The sequence below is a fragment of the Colias philodice genome, chromosome 5 (assembly GCF_061535455.1).
Source record: "Colias philodice isolate Cphi_HAF_F1 chromosome 5, ilColPhil1 Martin Lab GWU primary, whole genome shotgun sequence".
NCBI lineage: Eukaryota > Metazoa > Arthropoda > Insecta > Lepidoptera > Pieridae > Colias > Colias philodice.
This window is the reverse complement of record NC_143090.1, coordinates 7715267-7739269: the sequence shown is the minus strand read 5'-3', so window position 1 is coordinate 7739269 and position 24003 is coordinate 7715267. Positions and strand designations below refer to the sequence as shown.

General features: G+C 31.3%; 1 protein-coding gene across 1 annotated transcript; it reads left to right on the top strand.

Annotated features, from left to right (window-relative positions):
- Positions 1-5180: 5180 nt before the first annotated feature.
- LOC149488530 (myosin regulatory light chain, smooth muscle) lies at positions 5181-15794 on the top strand. The gene is made up of 6 exons (XM_089695178.1): positions 5181-5360; positions 5739-5848; positions 7078-7216; positions 7739-7858; positions 8886-9022; positions 14608-15794. Exons 1-6 carry the CDS (start codon positions 5325-5327, stop codon positions 14789-14791), a joined length of 726 nt encoding a protein of 241 aa, XP_089551304.1. The 5' UTR covers positions 5181-5324; the 3' UTR covers positions 14792-15794.
- The last annotated feature ends 8209 nt before the right edge of the window (positions 15795-24003 follow it).

The following is a 24003-nucleotide window of genomic DNA, read 5'->3' as shown; positions in this document are numbered from 1 at the left end:
TTAATATCAGTCAATCTCAACATAAGAAGGAAATATTATGATATAAATTAATTTATATGCATAGGTCTGTTGGTTCGAATCGTTGTGATAATTTTTTATCAATTTCTATCAAAACATTTAGAAATATATCATTTATTTAATCGCTACTCCTGATTTTGTAAGAAAGTAGGTAGTAAGAATTTATAAATCACTCAACATAATAGGTAATATATTCCGTCATCCTTGTAACTTTAAATGAGTATAAAAATTAAACTTTACAATAGACTCTATTCAAAATGTAAAACGATGCACAATTTTTACCGAAAAAATTTCCGGCCTTAAGATAAAAGGCGCTAAAGTATTCTTAAAGCGTTCCGAAGGAAATGAAATGTAAATCACTTTAAAATTGTCTCTAGAAAATTCGTACATCACGACCTCTTACAATACCGGCTTAAATAACCTTAAACTTTTGTTAGTGTTAATTTTATTCAAATAATATGCATTTGGGACTTAACAATGTAAAACTCAGGTACAAGTTGTTCTATCCGTGTACTTTTTAACAATGTAAAAAGATAATACCAAGCTACACTGAGGAAAGCCAAGACTTGGGGAAAATAAACGCAACTATGCTAGCTAGCGGAATATTTATGTTAAACGTTTCAACATATTGCTGGCATATTATTTATTCAATATTGAACCATCCAATAGTTCAATATTGAATAAATAATAAGAATGAGCAGAGTCGCTGATAAATGATTGAAAGATTATTTAACACTTTTAACCTACATTTTCATATTTCATTTTTCATTTCAAATGTCAGACAAATTATGAAGAAATATTAAAACTGGTTATGAGTGTTTAAAAAGCATCATGTAGCCAGAATAATAAAAAAATAAGCTGACATTGATAATGAAAGGAAAAACGAGAATACTGACTAGAAAAATCATGTTAGATATTAATTGTTGCGTATTCAGTCACTGAGATATTTATAGATACTCTAACTACGTCATTTATAAAACTAGACTACCGTTATATTTAGAACATTTTGCTTAAAAACAAAACACTTACATTTATACAACATATGACAAATTATTTCTGGCATAGCGATGTCATATGAACGTAAATGAGCCGTATCTTAATCTTGTAATCGCTGTTGCATGACAGTAAGTAAATAAATCATGAATTATCTTAGCTATTAACTTCGATAGTTAATCAAATAAATGTTGAAATTTGCTGGAAATAAATGTTCCAGCTAAACTGGGTAAATGGGTGAATCATGGAAATACTAAAATCAATTATTATCTAATGACGTGTGTACGTACATAGCGTGCGTAATTTGAGGACACTTCGATATTCGTACTTGAAGAATATGCGTCAGATTTTATTTTAAGTGTAATTAAATGACATGATCGAAGGTGGATGGAAAAATCTTATCGTAATATTCGGAGCATCAAGTTCAATAATAATATAGATATTACTATTATATGATATTATTATTCATAGGAATATGAACATAGGCTATAGGCAAACGGCAAGTAATTAATAAAGGCTTTTTCAGATTACCATCAGATCAGGCCTTAGATTACGTACTCCTCATTTTTTGAAGAATTGTTTACGATTTATTGGTTTTAGAGATCTCCAAGATTGTGTAACTACAACTAAAACTGATGTCCTGGGTTCCCTCAGTAATTTGGTAATCAATCGTTTTGGTAATGGCCAATAATAATAATTAATAGAGGTGTATTTTGTACTCAACACCGGAAATATTACGAAAGAATGCTCTTGCTCTAGCTCTATGTTCGTTTGATTTAAATGCACGGTAAGAAGATGACGTTAAAATACGTCAAAATCACTGACGAGATTAAGAAAACGTGTATTTTTAACGTGTCATCGAGCATCGGGGTTAAGAGCGGCCGTACACGGACCACGTCAAGCAGTTGAGACCGACGGCTTGAAGCCGCGACCGCGCGGTCAACTGTGGACATTCATTCACTACCGTACACGGACTGCTCGAGCCTTCGCGACCGCTTCAAGCCGCCAACTGCCCGGTTTGTAGCGACAGCTCGAGCAGTCAACGACCGATCGCTTGAAGCTTGAAGCGGTCCGTATACGGCCGCCCTTAGATATATAATATATAAGTAGGTCTATGAGTTCATATGACTAAAGCGGCGGTTCCGCCCCGAGGCGTCGTAAATACATGCGACGGAATAAACTTGTTTTCACTTGAGTGTGTGTATAAATCGCAATCGAAGGCTTCGAATTTAATGTAGTTTATTTAAGGGATAGAAGTATAAAACGCTGGATAATAAACTGTAGATAAGGGAAGCTTTGATGAGTTATCTAAGATCAAATGGAGTAATTTTGCACAAGAACTACTTATAACCATACGTTAACGTTTTCTTTTTGTCATGATTTACTTATTTTCTAATTGTAAGAAAACATAGTACTTATTATTTTTTTGCTCTATGTTTTGCTCGCTCTATTTTTCGAGTACATCCATGTACGTACGTGTAAGTACAAAAAATGTATAATTTTTGGCGAACACATGCAAAATAAAAAATCATATTCATTAATTTATCACAGCAGATACTTTACAATAAATAGTTGTTAATAAAGAGCAAACATAAAATAATATTCTAACTGTAATATAGAAGCTCAACAAGTACTGAACTATAGTCGTATAATAGTTTTTATATATAAAATACAGGTCCAAATAATAGTTCCTCGCGAAAAACTATGAAAAACTTATTTCTTAATGTGTGAAATCTCTACAGTTTCTATGTTTCAATAATGATTATGATTTGTAATTAAATTATTATATCAAAGAACAGCGAGTTAGAAACGGACTGCAACACTGATAAATGTATACGCCATGCAATGTTAGCAAATTGTTCATTGTTTTTACATGTCCACGTTTTGCATATAATCTCACACATATCATAAATCTTTATTACTATACGCCTTCGCTTATAACTTGCGCCCTTTTTCATGGCAGCCCACCTGCGGAGAGTTTTACTATCAAAGTCACTCAGACATATTTTCTTTGATGCTGGCGTGAAAAATTGCATCATAAAAGGGGTTAGCAATTTTTCTTAACATTTTCGTTATGACAGGACTTCACTTATAATCCGCTTTAGCCGTTTTGCAGCTGGTAGTAAAAATGTTATTCTGTTACAAATAAACCGCAAGAATATAATATCGTTTAAGGGTAGGTTATGGTTAAAAATATACAATGAGGTTTATATAACGAGTAAACAACGGATATCGATATAATGGGGACATAACATGAAAATTAAATTAACATAAAATTACCATTTACTGTGACGATGAATTTAAAATACAATTTCCCTCACGAAAATGTAGTAATACAAGATGAATTGTGTTGTTTATTTACTTGCAATGAAATTCATACTAATCATCTTAAGTTATGTATAAAGTACTTGCTAGAAGATTTAGTTGTGTATCATCTATACTTAATATTATAAAGCTGAAGAGTTTGTTTGTTTGTTTGTTTTAACGCTCTAATCTCAGGAAATACTGGTCCAATTTGAAAAATTATTTCGGTTTTAGATAGCCCATTTATCGAGGAAGGTTATATATCATCACGCTAAGACCAACAGAAGCGGAGCAATGCGAGTGAAACCGCGGAGCACAGCTAGTAAAACATAAAACTATAGAGGCTGAAAGTGAAGGCACTTTATAATATGGTTGCGCACAAACAACTATCTTACAGTAAAGGTTTAACGCTTCACAATTTACTCCCTGGTCCAATGAAAAAGAAGAAGTACAAAGGTAATGTTACTTTATTTATAGAATGTTACAGTGTACGTGTCTGCGTATTTGCAGTCACAAAATACACTTTTATTACGAAGACGCTTAATATTTGATGAAAAATTGTGACTCGCATCGCTTCACTGTACGTGTTTGTTTTGCTGAGATAGTAATATGGATAAAGGTTCCTATTGTGAATTCTACGGTGAACCACTTTTAATAACATCGTGTAATTTAAATAATGCAATGTGCATATAAAATATGTATAGCGGTATTGTAATGCGTTGTTACTCTATGAATAATATGATGCAGTTTTAGACATAGATATATCTATTTTGCTTAAAAAGAACATGAGTACATATTGAGTTTGTATTATTTTTGTGAGCTATATATGAAAATAGATTATGGAATGTATCGACGCTATAAGGAAGCTGAAGGCCCACGTGCGGGCTGTGCAGTAGCAACATCACGTAGATATCCAGTGAAAGAATTTTTAAATCGGTCCATTAGTTCCTGAGATTAACACGTCAAACATACAAACTCTTCCTTATAATATAAATATTATACATTTAAAGCACTGTCGAACCCAGGACACCAAACATCAGTAATAATAATAATCTAGGTATTTGAAACTCACTACAATTCTTTAAAACACTAAACATTTTCCTTTTCTCTTTAGACGACCATGAATACAGTTAATAACAAAAATAATATCATAAATCTTCTTAGGGCCGATTTTTTAATGCTTGGATAAAACTTATCCGTCCAATAAAGTATTACACGATAATATTAAAATGTCACGTAAACTGTCAAATACGGGCAGCTAGAATACGTTTTTAAAATGGTAGTTTTATACATTATTCGACGAATAAGTTTTAACCAAGGATTGAAAAATCAGCCCTTAAACTATTGTTTTTTATTTCCTATATAATCGCTACCCAATTGTTTATCCGAGTTCTCAACGATAAAACAACTTAAAGTTACAATAAGAGATAAAATACCAAAGCTCCGTGAAATCTAAATTTTATTCTGCAGCAAGCGAATTTAATTCCACTTAGCTACCGCAATTTCCTGCATTTGGATTTAAGATCTGCACTTGTAATTGATTAAAAACCGAACGGTTAAGGAAAAAAATCACTTCCGTTATTTGCTTTAGAAAATTGAAATTTTTAAGAGCCCCTCCAAATTAATGTATGGCTTTGAAGGTTCGAGAATCGATTTGTGTGCGAGTATTTTACATGACAGGAGCGTAAACATGAATGTCTGTAGAAGTGGAGGAAACAGAATGACGTGAAGTGTTCTGGGGATAGATTTAGCATCAGTATGACGCTAAGGACTTAATGTGAAACTCATTGACCTGAAATCTTAGAACATTTTCCGCTCAGATTAATTAGTTGACGCAAACACATAACTAATCTGAAATCTGCGAGCGACCAACCGAAATAAAATGATTATATCTACAACTCGGAATTGCAATGTAAATTTAATCTCTCCAAATTTGTTTAGTCACAATTTCCACAGTATACCGCAAGCACGCAAATCGTGTAATTTTTATACGAAATTAAATTTTAAACATGGACGAAGAAAATACTAAGCCACCAAAACAAAAAGTGAGTTTGTTTTGTGTTTTGACATCGGTCGGGTTAAAATATTAAGCTTTATTTATTAATTCGCGTATATTTCCTACTTAATTACTCGACATTAATTGCTGTGTGATTTACATATTTTGAAAACAATTTAAAGGATTATTATTTCTGAAATTCAGACACGTTATTCGTTATTTCATCGTAATTTTTATTTATAAACCAACTTAAGTTATACATCGATTTTTAATCTAAACTAAGCACATTCATCGAAAAATGTTCCATTATTCGGCCCTCTTTCCAATTACTATGTCTAAAATATTATTGTTCGCTAATATCTTTATACCGTATCTATATACGATTTTAAAATGAAGAAATTTCCACAAAATTGCTTTTCCTTTGTAGAAAAGTAAAGGCGAGCGCAAAGATAGTCGCGGGAGAAAGGAGTCGGATGAGGCTCAAGATGAAATAAAAAAATTTCAAGAGAATTTACTGCAATCCGTTTCTGACGGGGGGTAAGTAAGAAAGAACATATATTTATTTTAACTAAATATGTAGTATATTTGTAGAATATGAGCTTGCGCTCGGTACTTACATTTTTTATCGTAAGCATAATATTATATGTATACTAAGGTTTTATCCTTGAAAGAATCATGAAAAAGTTAGCTCTAACAGGACTTATAATACCTATTTTAATATATTTGAAATCGCTGTCGTTATCATCAGCTCAATTCCCCGAAGCGGACATTCTAGGAAACATACTAGAAATTAGTTTATATTCGATATGGAAGCAAGCAACTTCAACTATGAATAAAATACGCAAGTAATTTCAACTATGAATAAACAACACGTTGTACAAGAAATTTTTTAAATAAATAAACTTAATACGAGTTTGCAATTCCAACATGAAAGTTTCTATGAATTTGTCATTTTTTAAACAAAATATTTCATTTATCCATTTTTCATATCTTTTTTGTCTTTATATCAAACATTTTTCAAGTACACACTGAAGTTTCCTTTAAGACAAGCTATATACACTCTATAATAAAAACTTATAATAAATAGGATACACGTATTTTATAGTGATAATAACACTTCCTTTAGATTGCTGCGTATCTATTTGCATAATCAAAGCAGATTTTGCATTTAAATTCTGAAACTATGTTATGTACCTACAGATTGCTTTTCAATTCTAAATCCTAATCTAATCCGTGACAGGCCTACCAAAGAAAAATATACTTTAGAAAGAGGAAGGAAGATTTCTTATTAAGATACTTTATAAGTTTCATTCAGGTTTAATAGTAGGTATGCTATTAATATGTGGGGAGTTATGAGAGTAAATTTGCTTGCACAAAATTCAATTATAACAGGTTATTTTAGGGTAGGATTTTAGGCACTCGCTGGCAAAATATGGAAATATTTGTTATATTATCTGTGTTAGTTGCTTTTATTTACTATTTATAAAAGCGTAGATATATGTTTGATAAAACATGTTCTCGTGTTTAAACACTCATTCTGAGTATGATTTTAATAATAAATGGAGTGATTTCTCTAGAGGCTAGAGTGTCGATAGAATTAATATATTTCTTAATCGATGGCATGGAAAGAAAACATAAACAAGTACCAAGGACGAAGCCAGGGTGGACCGCTAGTATAAAATAAATATGTAACAATCAATTAACACCCTCAGTTCACACTAACATATCACAGATATATCCTATATATAGGAACTTCGTACTTTCAGTACAATATTCAATGCTCATTCTGAGCTACTAGTGCCGCCGCCACGACCAAGGTCCGGGTCCACAGCGAGAGACGCGCTAGAAGTGTCCGCTAGTGTGCTGGCTGAACTTGATGAGAACAAGATCTTTGAGTTGAAAGAGGTTTGTATGGATGATAGGAAATTGTTATGTAGGGTAGTGTTTTTGAAGTGAAACTTCTTTATGCGCGTTGAACATTTCAAGTTCGTTTCATGGATATATCGTCATGTCATGAAGTAAGGCGAAGATTTTGGTATATTTGAACCTTGCCAAAGAAGATTCACTTCTGACAAGTGATCTCGTCACATGCTCTTTTATGTGTTTAAGGGTATAATGAATGCTATAGAATAGGATATTACATTATTAAAGTAATGAAATAAAACGCCCCTTTCAAGTTATCATTATTTGTTCCTTATTCCTACATATTAATTATAATGATCATTATTAACGCATTATTGGCCAAAATCGAACAGCAACGATGAGAATACCTGTTGACAGAGACACAGTTATGAAATTATTATACATAAAAAATTAAATTAAATATTACAAGTTACAACCCACTTTACATAACGATAACCAATAAAAGCTCTATTAAAAAATACCACATCATTGCTATATAATTATGAACCATACTATGATAATCAGGCGTTTCTTCTCTTCGATATAAACGGCGACGGGTGCATCGACCACAATGACCTGCGAGCCACGTTCGTCAGTCTTGGGGAAAGTGTGGACGACAGAGCAGTTAAGACCATGCTTTCAGAGGTAAAAAATACGTATTATAGAGCTAGATATATTATGAGACTTATAATATTTATGTCGTACTGCAATTTAAAACAAGCTTCCGTTCGCTACGAAAAATAAGTCTTATGTACCTATTTTTCGTACTGCAATATAAAGCAAGTTTGCAACGTAACAACTAGCTAAAGTAAATTAGTATATACAATAATAATAATCGCAAACAAACATCAAATATCTATCTAGCATTGCTATTTACTTGTCTACTGATTAGGGAATATTTTTGTGAAGCTACTGTTTATTTATTCAATAATACAAATGGTTCGTCAAATTCCAGACCGCATTCCCAAGTCTGTATATTGTAATTTTGCAAAGTCATCCATATTGTTGGGGAAAATTGAAAAATCACCTTTTTTGCTGAAACAAAAATATTTACAATAATTGTAAAAACAAAACCACGTTTATGTGTTTACATTGTATCAGTGTTGAAATACTTTTACGATTTGTTTAAATGATTTTCTATCAATGTAAACAACGCATTGTTTGTACGTTCAACTAATTTATAGTCTGTTTACTCGATTTGCGAACTGGAGAGTATTAGATAAAGTTTTATGCTCTTGATGAAATTTATTTCTGCTTCCTAAGGAATAAGAGATATGTGTAGCTAATCTTTGAGCTATATATTATTAGGATTTGTGGTCCAAAGATCGTATTATGGAAATGGTTATCTCGGTTTGGGTAAACATTTTACGTGATTCTAATGATTATTATCTGCCCTATAAGAGGATCTATCTAAATCTATCTTATCAATTTCATAATTGTTAACAACTTTTTTATTGGTATGTTATCATTCAAATTTATTTTAGTCCCACAATATTTTTGTAATTCATTAACTTTCACAATAACTGTGATTATTGCATTTTTCTTTGTAACTTTTACAATATTTTCGAAAGTGACCAATCTATGCCACTAACATAACATAAATCATTAAGAACCACGCCTCAAAACATAATTTAGTTTACACAATAAGGTAACACATAATAACCGTTCACAGGCATCAAACCCTTTGGACTTTGAGGCGTTTGTCAACCTCCTTGGCTACAAGAGCCTTGAGCTCGATTCCGAAGAGACCCTCGTCGCGGCGCTGTCTCGCTGGGACACGGAGAACACTGGATATATATCTGAAGAAAGGTTTGTTTATCTGTATGTTGCGGTAAAAGCATGTCCTGACTTTGTAAGACTGTGTGAATGACTTGAAGTTTGGAAGGTGTTCTAGAAGTGACTCATTATGTATAATAATATTATGTATTGGCCCGTGATTATACCGTGATAAAAGAGTTGATTTTAATTTATATAAGTGGATTATTTCTTATTACTAATATTTTAGCACTGTAGTATATAAGATATTATCTACTGAAAAATAATCGACTTTTAAAAAATACCGATTAAAATGAAACTTTTCAAAAAGTTTATTATAGAAATATATTTTGAAATTAAATAAACTCATTCTTTAATATAAACTTCATTCCGCTTAAAAAATAAATAAATAAAGTATCATCTAAATATTGCAAGACTTCAAAGGAAGCAACGCAAATATCACAACATCATTAAATCATGTACCTAATTAGAAGCAAAATTTCCACAAGCTAATAATAATTACCCACTAAAATACACACGTAACGACTATCCGGTCCGTCATTTTTAAATAAACATTTTAATTGCTTCTCAAAATATATTCAGTTCACGTCTAAATATATTACAAACTAGCTGTGCCCGCGACTTCGTCCGCGTGGAATAGTGACTGCATAGTAGTTACTACTTAACACACAATTATTGAGTAAACACGTCTTGAAACACGTACTATCATATACAACTAAATTATAAGTACTTACACATTATTATAAAGTTAAGAAATAAAATAAATAATAACACAAAAGAACTGTTAGAAAAATTTATTACTTAACTGAGCTATAAAACTTAGGTACAGAAGAGTTCAAAATTTCCAGGATGTGGTTATTCTCCCGCTCCCATATTCCTTCTACTTTCACAGACTTTCAACTTTTTCCTTTCACCCCTAGTAAATGGCAGAACCGATTTTAATCTAAACCATGTCTAATCATACCTAGGTATATATTATGTACATGTCATATCCTTTCGTTTGGTACTCCATTTGGATTATTTATCCCCACTATCACCCCTAAGGTGCCCTATATGTAATAAACAGATTAACCAATTTTGATAAAACATGACTAATTGTAATTCACACGTCATTTGATATGCCGCTTGATTATATTATTTGACCACATTCGATTATTCATTCCCACTTTTACCGCTATAAATCAATAAATGGATGAACCGATTTTGATTAAATATGCCTCATCATACTTCTCACGTCAGGTCATGCCCTTTCAATTGATATGCCACTTGGGTATATTATTTGACAACTTTAATTCCCACTTTTATACCTATATCCAATAAATGGATGAACCAATTTTGATAAAATATGTATTATTGTACTTTACACGTCATGTCTTTCATTAGATAAGTCACTTGAGTATATTTGATAAAATTTATTTATTTATTCCCACTTTTACCCCTATATCAAATAAATGGATGAACCGATTTTGATAACATTGGACTACTTACTTAATTGTTTCTGACAGGTCGTCTTTTTTCATTTGATATATCACTTGGGTATAACAGACAGCATTCGTTTTTCTCATTCCCACATAATTATTGGGTGAACCGATTTTGATTAAATATGCCTCATTATACTTCTCACGTCAGGTCATGCCCTTTCATTTGATATGCCACTTGGGTATATTCGACAACTTTTATTCCCACTTTTATACCTACATATTATATCCAATAAATGGATGAACCAATTTTGATAAAATATTATGTCTTATTGTACTTTACACGTCATGTCTTTCATTAGATACGTCACTTGAGTATATTTGATAAAATTTATTTATTTATTCCCACTTTAACCCCTATATCAAATAAATTGATGAACCGATTTTGATATAATTTGTCTTGTTGTTTCTGACAGGTCGTCTTTTTTCATTTGATATATCACTTGGGTATAACAGACAACATTCGTTTTTTTCATTCCCACTTTTGCCCCTCTATAATATAATAAATGGATGAACCGATTTTGATTAAACACCTATGCCTCATTATACTTCTGACGTCAGGTCATGCACTTTCATTTGATATGCCACTTAGGTATATTTGACAACTTTTATTGCCACTTTTATCCAATAAATGGATGAACCAATTTTGATAAAATATGTCTTATTGTACTTCACACGTCATGTCTTTCATTAGATACGTCACTTGAGTATATTTGATAAAATTCATTTATTTATTCCCACTTTTACCCCTATATCAAATAAATGGATGAACCGATTTTGATAAAATTTGACTAATTGTTTCTGACATGTCGTCTATTTTCATTTGATATATCACTTGGGTATAACCTACATTAACAACTAACATTCGTTTTTTTCATTCCCACTTACCCCTATATAATATAATAAACAACTAATGTAACAAAAAAACGCATCTAATTCGTATTACCCGTTAGCGAGCTACGGTGGCACAGACAGACATGTAAACACACATAGCGGACATAACACCCGTCTTTTTGCGACGGGGGTTAAGAATATAATACCCACGACATAATTTCAAAGACCTTTTATATAGAAAATTTACCTAGAAGTAACCATAATGCTATTTGTGCAGGTTTTAGACTTATGAGCAAAAATCTAAATAAAGGTCCTTTGACCCCCCCCCCCTACTACCCCCTCAGCATAACCACCCCCCCCCACGCTTGGGGACTTTCGATATGATCATCTGGACATGTCAAGGAATAACTTTAGCGTATAATTTACGTAATAAAGTAATTCATGTATAGAATGTTCGCTGTGATTACTTAAATGGTCATAACTTTTTTATTTATGAACCGATTGACATGAAATAAACACTAAATGTTAAATGAAGCTTACCACAATATATTAGTGAAAACCGCATCTAAATCGGATAAGCCGTTTCTGAGATTAGCGTGTTCAAACATACAGACAAACAGACAAACCGACAAACAGACAAACAGACAAACAGACAAAAATTTTTTTAACAACAGTTTTGGGTTTGGGATCGATTTAGTAATAACCCCTGCTAATTTTTTTTTACATATTTTCATTGTACAGACACCACTTTTCTAGAATTTTATTATATGTATTGATTGATGATGATGATGACTAGCTGCGCTCCACGTTTTCATCCGCGTGGCTCCGCTCCTGTTGGTCTTAGCGTGATGATAATATATTATAGCCTTTCTCGGCTATCTAACACCGAAATAATTTTTCAAATCGGACCAATAGTTCCTGACATTAGCGCGTTCAAACAAACAAACTCTTCAGCTTTATAATATAAGCACAGTATTACCATTATTTCCTACAGTAAGGAATCGCCTTTGATGTCGCGCGATGCCGCCGCCAGCGTAGGTACTTACGCTGCCACACGAAAATACGCTAGGGTTGCAACAAATGGGAAATAAAACAATTGTGATTATTAATATTATGATGAAATCTTTATTCATATGTACATTCAAAATAATTGCGATTATTAAATCTGATGTAATTATTTGTTCATAAATATATAATTACAGATATTGCACTGCTAAATATTATTTACGTTGACACTTTATTTTTGGATGTTCTTAATTGTATATTATAACATTTAACTAAGTAATACCTATACCTATGTATAATAAAATTATTACACAAAAAATACGACTGCGTCATCCTTTCGCGCTAGGTAAAGCAAACTAAGCGTGTTTGCTTTACGCGGCCCGCGTCGCCCGACCCCCGCCAGTTCCCCTCCGTTTCTCTGCACAAGTACATTCGTCGCACTACTGTAGGAAATAATGGTAATACTGTGATATAAGTATAGATTTCGTGACTGCTGTTTTTATTTCATAAAGGGAATCTGCTAAAAGATTAGGTACATTATTTAAATTTATAGAAAATCATTACAATACCAAATACTTTAAATGTTTTACGATCCAACGAAACACTTTACATAATTCGAGGGAATGTAATGACAAGACTAATGTTCGGCATTTGTCGATCTTACGGGCTTACGCTTGTAAAATGGAGTCGACTTGCAATTTACTGGATTGCACAAATTGTATTATGTGCTATTTATTTTATTTATTCGTTAATTGAGAGAAATGGTAACGAAATAAAAGGTTAAAAAGGTCAAGCTAGAGTTGGTATATTATAGATCCTCTTTAAAATTTATTATGAAAAAAAATATCTACCTGTCGCTTATTTTAATTAATTAATAATGTCGGAAATAGTGTATATTTTATACTTATTGATAGTAATTATCATGACAAGATTCCGTATAGCTGCATTGGTTAAGTATCCTATTTCCTTCCAACTTATAGGCACAAACATATTGGGACATTTATTTCACGCATTTGAAAAAAAGGCAGAAACTACGAGACTAATGTGAGAAATGAATGTACATCTTTATGATTGTTTTCATACTGAGCTATCTTGGTCCTTGCCAAATTTCTCGGTAATAGGTCAACAGGAAGTTTGCCATAGGTTTTCATAAGCGAGTTTGCGAATATCAATAAATAATATACGGATTAAAAGATAAAATTACTGCGATTTTGTTTATAAAATTTTAACTACAGTACAGATCATTGTTTTTTTAAATTCTTATTTATTTTAAAGTCTTGTCTAAGTATATAAACGATATTCGTTTCTAGCCAAAGATTGTACCTAAAGTTCATTGAAATATCGAATAGAAATCTAAAACAACTATAAAGCAAATCTATACGGGCTGAATATTGTTCTTTTAGAAATTACGGAACCCTAAATATAACCCGATTTATGCTACGCAACGAAATAGCATTTAAATATTCCTTTCATAAAATTCTAAAATAAACCACTATAACAAAAATATTTGCAATAAAAATTCATATCAATTCCCATCCTAGAAAAACAGCGTCGTCGAAATGTAAATAAAATACAGAATTATTGAAATGTTGCAATGGATTTTCATATTACGAGAGTTTATTTAAAAATATTCGAAGTGTTTTCCATTAAATTACTGAAACTCCGAGTCTATTTTGTTTAGTGAAAAACTTTCAACTTGATTAGGAAACATTCTTTTTGTATAATCAGAACTTCTCAACTTGATCACGCCGAGAAAATAAACTCCTGGACAAACTTAAAACTGGTCCGAACTTAAACAAAACTATAGTCTTTGCCTCCGTTTATGTGATTGTTCCAAGGACAACGCTGTCACTTGTTTAATTAAATAACTGCTGAAATTCATTGCGTTCTATTTCGCTTGTAAATAGGAATTTTAGTTTGATAGGGAAGGGATTTTACGAGATAGATATTAGGGAAGTATTTTCCATGCTAATATAGATATTTATACAATTCAGGTAAAATTTTCAAGGCGCTACAGTAAAATAAAGCGTGTTAATTAGAGCGAATTGCATGTGATTACTTTACAAATAAGAAATGTAATGTGTCATACCCTGAAACAAATAATAGCACAAAATAATAACTCCAGAATGTAGGTAGTTCATAAATGATTCAATTTTCATTAGCAATTTATTTTATCTGTTTAATTTTAAGGCTTTCGATTGATGGTCTGTTATTTTCCCTTATTTCAAATAAACCCAAACAATTCCATTACATGTTTTTTGTATAATCTGTATTCATTGTTTATTTACATTTGTATTACAGAATCCGCCACGACCTAATGACTTGGGGTGATAGATTTACCGAGAAAGAAGCTGATTACGCTCTGGACGAAGCTCCAATGGTGTTGGACAAGAACGGCTACAACCTCATTGATTACAAACAGTTCTGCAGCAAACTTTGCGGTCTGAAGAAACCGAACAAGGAGGTGCTTCAAGTGAAAGACTGATTTTATAAAAGTTCTATAAGTAGTGGTAGTCGTTCAGTTTTACTGCATTGAGCTGTTTTATTTATGACCTTGTTTCTATTTTCAAGTTTTGTTACCTCTATGTATTGTTATGGAATTTATATTATTCATAAAATGTGGATAATTACTGTGAAGAAATAATAGATTAAAAGTATTTTTCAGTCATTAAAAAAGTAATTAACAATTATGTTAATTGTATTTACAAATATATTTAATTAAAGTTAAGGCTTTGAGGCTTTGATAATCTTTTTATTCAATTATGATTTATCATAATGAGTTTCCTCAATATAAAAGAACCTCTGTTTCTATATTAAGCTTTAATTTTACACTTTATTTTGTATTATGTTTATTTTCCATTGAACATTAAACAGGACCTATTATAACCGAATCTCTCAGAGAAACTATTCATAATTTGGTATTTATTATATAATTTTAAATGTGGACATCAATAAAAATTACGACATTATGTTGTGTTATTATACCTTTCAGATATAAAATTTTACGCAAAAGATTCAATAGCTTAATATTCTGCTAAATGTGAACGAATTTATCAAGTCAAAGATTGCATTAATTCCAATTTCAATAAGATGGATTTTCAATTCCCCCGAGAATTCGTTTCCATTCAACAAGGCCTTAAAAGTTGACTTAAAATTATCAAAAGTTCAGAACCGTTTACGCTTCAAATAATTTTGTCCCCGGGAACATCTTCATCGATCCGACGTAATTGGCTTTGTGAAAACAAAGTTATTAATTTAAGTCAATGAATCGTGGGAAATTATTACAATTTTAATACGAGTAAAACATCTTTATGAGCAAGTGTTTCAACTTCGTTTATTAATGGAAGTTTGGGGTGAATGACATCGTCCTGAGTGTTTTGAAATACAAAGGAAAATTTGTTCTATATTTTTTATAACACAAAACATATAAGGGGAGAACTAGGGATAGTCCATTAATCATATATTATGACATGAGGAAATCTCAAGCGAATAAAATGATGTATTTTAGCTACATATAATATTATCACGCTGACTTTAACTAAAATCCATACTAATATTATAAATGCGAAAGTAACTCTGTCTGTCTGTCTGTCTGTTACTCAATCACGCCTAAACTACTGAACCAATTTGCATGAAATTTGGTATGGAGATATTTTGATACCCGAGAAAGGACATAGGCTACCTTTTATTGCAAAATATGTACCACGGGCGAAGCCGGGGCGGACCTCTAGTAATATTATAAATGTGATTATAATATTATTTAAAAAAATATGTATTAAATATGTATTATTTTAGTTAAAGTCAGCGTGAATAAATTGTTTGTAGCCTAAGTTCTTTATTAATATAAATTGTATGAAATTAAGCTCACTGAATTTATTGAAGTAAGCTATAGGAACTTCGTAAAACAAACCCTGTTTTTTTTATAATTATTATTAAGGATAGGTACCTACCACAATAATTATCCACATCCCCAATCTTACATATTTTCCTTATCAGGAAAAAAAAAGGTATTTTTAAAGTAAATAGATTTCAGATCTGCAGATATATCACTATTTCACGAAAAAACTACAGAACTGTTTTGGTTCAAACTTTGTAACATTTTCTGTCATAGGATACTAACTACAGACTGGAGCTAGTTGCAACTTTAAAGTTCCAACTCGCAAAGTTGAAAATTTGTCTAATTCAAAAATTTTAACAATACTAGAAACTTATAAAAAACATGTAAAATGTGACATAAAACATAATGTACTTTTATACTTTTTGTAGCAAGTGTTAAAGCTGCAACAATTTATCGAACGTCAGCTCCGACTAAATCTCTAGCGAAAACTTTGCGAACTCTTTATTAAAGACAGAAAATCCTTGTTAAAATTTTTCCTTACAAAGTTTCTTCGTAATAATAATTTGTTTTGTTCTCAACAGAAATGAACTTAGATTTTATTAATTAGAGATTTGTTCAAAACAAATCGTGATGCGATAAAGAAAGGATTTTCCTCAATCACTGTCCGGTATTATCGTGCCTATAACAGCTTTTCTACTATGTACATTTCAAAATCAAACACCAAATCCAACAACATATACAGAGACTATTTTCTAAACATTGAATCTTTACATAGAATAAAATTAATATAATATTATACATACAAAAATGTTGAAAATAATTATATATTTATGAGATAGTTATATTAGTGTGCAGAAACTATCTTCATCATGCTATTTTAGGACATTTGACAGATCGTAAACTTTTAAAGCCACTTCAATTTGCAAACATGAATCCAATTTAGTCTAAAAGCAATATTAATTGGAACTCGAGAGTTTTCCATATCTGCCCTCAATTAAAACTGCCATTAGAATTCGAATGAAATTGTTTTAATATCTACCATTACTAAGGCAGCTAAAATGTATAAGTGATATTATTTTTAATTACTTTTATCGAGAATCAATCAAAGAGAAGGAAAATTAGGAAGGTTTTTGCCATCGTTCGTAGGCATTATACATAGGAGAATTTCGTTTATTGATGATTTTGGCTAGTGATAACAAAAGAGTAAGTTTATATTGTTCATTCTGATTTTAGCCCAAGGCAATGTCGCTAAATAACTCGAGGCGGCTAGTGGAGATGCCCCAATGGAATATAGCTGATGTTCCCTTTCCAGAAATCTATCTATTCCTGAAACAGAGATAGAAAGTTATGTTTGTTCCAATTTTAGATTTTGTCCAAATTGGAATTGGTTGTGGGAACTTTAAATGTCATGTCAAATGTTAAATGTCAACTAATATTACAATAGAGCAGGCATCTTTAGTCCATACTAAAATTATAAATGCGAAAGTAACTCTGTCTGTCTGTCTGTTACTCAATCACGCCTAAAATATTGAACCAATTTGCATGAAATTTGGTATGGATTTATTTTGATACCCGAGAAACGACATAGGCTACCTTTTATTGCGAAATATGTACCACAAATTAATGAATGCAATTATTTAATAAAGTATTTAAGAGCAATGACACTTTATATATAAAAGTTTCATGTACTTATAGTATTAAAGTTTGAAATTAATCCTATCTACTTACATATAAATTATATTGTCTTACTGAAGTATGAAGCCATGTACGAGAACGTACTACACCAAAACATTAACGACAAACTTGGCGGCTTCGGGCGCTGTAATATCTACACATCCTCACGTCTACAATTAATGCTCCGAATCCCGAAATTGTTTTAATACCGTCAAAATCTTGGGTTATGTTACCTTTTCGGTTACAACAGACTGTCTGCTAACTATAAATACCGAAACTTTACTCGTTACTTCATCGCGTTGCCTTGTAATTAAGATATAATTTAATTGAGCAATTAAGCCCTGAGGAAGCGTTTATATGTTTTATACAGGTCTAGTCTTGTTCTAATTTCGTGTTAACGAGGTTTGGGACAAATGTTTGAAGTCGTTCAAAGATTAGAGAGGCGATTATGATGCAGACATTTGGACAAAATCGAACTCGGATCATTTGAATTAAATTTAGGCTCCTATTACTCGCAGGCTTAACTTATAAGAACTGGTGTTTGTAGACCTAAGTAAAGTAAATTGGAAGATTTGGACAAGGGAAAATACGTTGTTCATTTCATTAATAATTTTGTCTTTTGAGTGAATGTATTAAAAATATTTAAAATGCCCAAAACAATACTGATTTTTATTACAACTAAACAGATATTATAACAATCGCAAAATTATTTTAATGTTTCTTTTTCAATATACTATATATTTTCCATTACATGTATTTGTTGCCGACATATATATACTGAACCTGTAACCCAAATACAACGCAATAAAATATAAAAGCCCATAACATAAGCCGAATAATCGTTGGCTTATGTTCATTCTTCTGTAAAATATTCAGCTATATGAAGCGAGGCTCCAGAGGAATTTACCTGAGTTGTACTAAACTAAACTACTCGAATGTTAACCCACTTTCAATATACATCAATAAATCTGGTAAATCGCAGCATTCTCGCTAGAAAGTATTGATACATATAAATGTATGTACATAACACAAGTATACACTTAAAGTAAGACCATCTGTATCCCGGGGGACAAACGTGTTCGAGTTACTATCTACGTGGATGAATTTCAAAATAATATTTATATCGAGTTCTTGTGCTCTGAACTCCTGAATATTAAATTACCTTTGATGTGTTCTTGCGAATCCTGAAATAGATGTTCATAATTGAATGTTGATGTCTACATTTCAATATAGTATTATATCTCATCTCCAATTATTGTTATTAACTATTTGTGTACAATTAATTCAGTTATACTAATAATTTTAAAATTAACAGTCGATATCAAATTGTGAGAAAGTCAAAGTCAATAGTCTGTAAATGGCCATAAAATTTAAATACGCAAACTGAACGGATCGATCTAGTTTCCAAATAGAAATCGCTTCGAGTAATATACAGGTTGATTGGTAATTAGACGTGATCCTTCAAAGGGGTTATACTAGAGGTCATTTGCAACAAATTAAGTCCAGTTAACCAGGGGTCAAAAATGGATGGTTATTGAGCTATGACGGTTTTTTGATCAAAATTTAAATTACGTCTTTAATCTTTTTATTTCGATCCCATGCAAAAGTAAGTAACATTTGTGCCTTTTTAGAAAGCTTATGAAACAAGGAATTTACTTCTTTAATTTGTACACCAAGTTTACTACATTTTTTCGAATAATAATCAACTACTTATGGAAAATTTACTACAAAAATAAGTTTTATTCCACCTTAAGACCCTTTTATTTTTAAGGTGATGCAAGTTTTGGGCAAGATTTTTTTTTAAAGTGATCGCTCATTCTTCGGTTTACAGTGTAGTAGTTTTTTCATGATTAATTATTTTTGGTAAAAGGGAAGAAAATTTCTTAAAAATCAAAAAACCGTCATAGCTCAATAACCATCCATTTTTGACCCCTGGTTAACTATACTTAATTTGTTGCAAATGACCTCTAGTATAACCCCTTTGAAGGATCACGTCGAATTACCAATCACCCTGTAGTTTATTTATAAACTGATTCACAAATAAACACTGCCCTTTATAAATTGAAAACATGTCACAGATTCAAAATAACCAAGAGTTAGTCATTTGAAATTATCTGTCATCTATATTAATGATGACGAATGCTGGTCATAATACCATCACTCCCCAGAGATCGCATAAATTCAAAGATTATATCACGAACTCAAGATGATGAATTAATTCACTTTAAAAGATTTTGTAAGGTCGTTTCGTTGTTTAACTCTTAACTCATTCTCATTTTTTTTCTTGTTAGCTTTGACATTTAAAATTACGATCTGTTACGGCTATGAAATGCCGCATATCTGTCAAGAGGATAAAACAATTTTATTTTTACTGTATAAAAATATGCTACCCCAGCAAAGGTCAGTTCATAAAAGCAAAGCAAATGCAATTCATTTTCCCCTTACAATTGAATGAAGCTTAAACCTCTTGAATAAATGTTACAGTGAGCAGAAATATAACGGTAAGAGAACTTCATTAATTATCTGTTTTCATGATTTTACACTCATCCAAATGTTTTAAAACTTATAAATTAAATTAAAAATAGTTAAAAATGCTGCATAAGATAATTCTTTCTGAAAAAGTAATAAAGAGTAATAACTCATGTAAAATGTCGGTTTTATATGAGTTATGTTTTATATCAGGCAGATATCGCTCCACCAGATATTAATGATAAACGCGCTCCGAACAAAACCCTTCATTTCTTTTTTAAGCCATTACAACTAAATCATATCAGGATTCCAACAATACACGTTCGTTTTGGCGGGAATTGCAAAGAGCAATTTCAATTTTTTTACCGCGCTCCCTTGTTTCCTATATACATTAACCTGCTCAAAAGCTGTAACGGTTCTCGGCTTTGAGCACTCAAATAAAAGTTCTTTTTATTTTGTTTCACGGCTGTGAATACATCCGACCCGTTTTAACAGGTCTGCTGCATTTCTTTTTGAACAATGCTTACTTGCATTACAATGTCTAATTGAGGTTTTGTATCTTTTTGTAATTCAAGAAACAGAATTTATATAAAGGACGGTTTAAATGAAGAAGTTTATTCAATTTTCTACTTTCTAGTGCCTGTAAAATTTTAAATTCCTTTTGCATTTGTGACATCGTAGCTCCTGTGAGTAATCCTGTTGTTTATCGCATAACATTTTTCTTGTTAGTTGTAATAATGAAGCTTTATATTAAACGTCCAATTTACTTTTGTTATTAAAATTGTAGAATACCGAGTAGCTGCATCAAAATAATAGGATTATTCTTTTTTTTTGTCAGAACAATGTGAGTTTACAAAATCAATGACGAAAATCAGAGCGCTTAGCGCTTATACATATATTTATATTTTCTCTGTCTTCATAATAATACGATGATATTTTTACATTCCAAGATTTAACATAGCAGCATATTCAGCTAGAATGTTTATAGCAATGCACAGTAAAGTTTCCACACATAAATAACTTCACAAAAGCCAGGTAAGACTTAGCAACAAACCCAGGGAGTTATGTTACATCCTCGTCTATATAATACAGTTCTAAACAAAGTTCCACAAAGGTATAGTATCGTACGTGCTAGTTGTGGAACGAGTTAAAACTAAAGGTAAAATTTCATTTTTAAAAATTAAATTGCGCCAACTCAGCGGTTTGTGGAACAGTGTTGGAGGGAAGTGATTTCGTATTGTGCACAATTCTGAGTAATGCGATACTATAGTTTTATAGACTTTTTTCGCTTTGGTATCACGCTGATTGAAGATTCAGTAAACAACTGAAGAATTTTCTAGGAAATAACAATATTAAATCTCGTTTCAATTTTTTCATTAAACTGCTAAATGGACTTTTCATTATACGAACTCTTTTATTTTCTGTTTACTTTTCTGAAAACATCGATTAAATTTTATGGATACTTTCAATTACTTCTTAATTTTTAGTAATATAACTCTTAATAATGCTTTTGAGTTATACTTTGGTATAAACCTCTGTCTTATTTATCTGCCACTTATCCGGACTAACACTCATAATGAAAAGCTTCATCAAGATAAACAATAATCGCTTTCAAAAATCATTTAAAATAGAATTGGACTTCAATGTAAGTAATATCTAATTTATCCTTAGTGTATTTTAAGTTAGGAAGACTCTTAAATCATTTTTATCGCTACGTAAATTTCAACTGCTCAAAGATAGTCCAACGCATTACAATTATAATATAGTCCTTTAATATTTACTCAAAGATAGCACGCATTACAATATACTTTAACCGAAATGACGAACATTAAAAATAGCGTAACCGACCACTTCAATTAGGTCGAAATGCATCTAATTAACCGGCTCAGTACAATGAATACTGGCAGTGTCATTAATCCCACTTCTTATGCCAGAGGAAGTTAAACGGTAGATTTAAATACGCTTAATGCTTTGTGACTATTATATTGTTTTATCTGAATCCTTGCCAATTACGACAGCCAGTTACTTAACAGTATAATGTGTAGGTACTTTAAAATGTTAATGCTAAATGTATATGATCTATGCCAGTCATAGAATGCCAGTTCACTTATACTTTTACCAATTTAGTGATTACATATTGAATAATTATGCTCTTCTCGTAACAAAAAACAATCTCGTTGAATCTGCGTAACATCTCCAATTTTGGAGTAACCCAAACATCCTTAATTTTTCTACTCTCTAAGCTAGCTTATCAAGAAATTTTTGGTAAGCCTCAAAGCCTGCATAGTCTGGGTATCTAATCCCTCCAAACACAAAGTTACTTCCACAATGTTTTAAAGAAAATTTTCGATGAAATAATTTTTGTATTACGATGAGTATACTTTTATTATGTTACAAATCACGTTTCATGACCTTTCAGTGATTATAAACAACAAAAAATACCTGACGTCATTCTTCTAAATTAAATCCTTTTGATTACCAATTCGCTTCTGGTCACTAATTCATTCTTGATTAAAGAGCCAAAAACATTCAGCTAATTAACGCTGATAAATGACCGTATTTCCCGAGAGGATGAGGATGTCAATCTTTGCCTAATTAAGATAAAACGGCTACCAATTCCTATCAATTAACTATTTATCATGGGAGATACTTTGGAAGAACTAAACTTAAGTAGTGGATGAAAAATAAATCACATTTTTTGTTTTTATATTTCAAAGACATAAAATTGCGTTGCTTTTCTAAAGAAATACACTAAAGTGTATACTATAAATCGTATTATTCATAATACGAAGCAATACAGCCAATAAACATTATAATCTTAAAAAGCTCTTTATGAAAGAGCTTTTACATTTTGTATAAATTTTTAAAAAATCTTGACGTCGTCTGAATTTATTATGAATTTTCTGGGCCAGCGTATCATAATCATAAAAAATATTGAATGCAACTGAATAAACCTTTTAAATACTGTTATCTATGTTAACTCAAATAAAGACTCAAAAAATAACGTACCAAAAAATCATTATCAATAATTAATATCAACTAAATTATAACCAAATTTTGATAGCAAAAAAGCTATAAAAACAATCTGCAGTCATACCATGCAAGTTGCCAAACATCGTTATTCGAAACTTCCATGCTTAATACATTGCTGATAAAAAAGTTTGCTGCGAAATTGGGCCGTAACGTAACAAGATCTTCCCAAATGGGAAGCCATCAGGGCTTGTTTATCTAAACAGCCTCCAACTATCGTGAGCGGTAATTCGATGACTTGCGGGAACTAGCCGAGTGATTTCCTTTTCATTACGACTTCGGGATTTGTTTGGAAAAAAATGAAAACACAGTTAGATGTAATGAGACTTTGTTTACGTAGGATGTTGTAGTTAGACTTGCTGGTTATAAGAAAGTTAGTATTTATTTAAGTAATAAATAGAGGATCGTAAAAAAAGTGGAGGAATTGGCGTACAATACGCTTAAGCTTCATAAAAAAATAACATTATAATTATATATTTTATTAGCCATTTCTACTGGGTAATCGATAATCTCGTAAATTTAAATGTAGTTGTTTTGTAAGGAACCCCATATATGTACTTAATAAAACGTTCCACATTCGAGTTCTTACACATTTTATCAATATGAGAACACAGTAAGCTTTAACTATTTTGCAGCAATCGTCGAAACCCATAACTACAATACGAAACTATTAGTCGCTTTCATCA

Coding starts and splice junctions, on each gene's coding strand:
- LOC149488530 (XM_089695178.1), top strand. CDS start 5,325: ATGGACGAAGAAAATACTAAGCCACCAAAACAAAAA. Junction 5,361..5,738: donor CTAAGCCACCAAAACAAAAA/GTGAGTTTGTTT, acceptor TTTCCTTTGTAG/AAAAGTAAAGGCGAGCGCAA. Junction 7,217..7,738: donor AGATCTTTGAGTTGAAAGAG/GTTTGTATGGAT, acceptor TATGATAATCAG/GCGTTTCTTCTCTTCGATAT.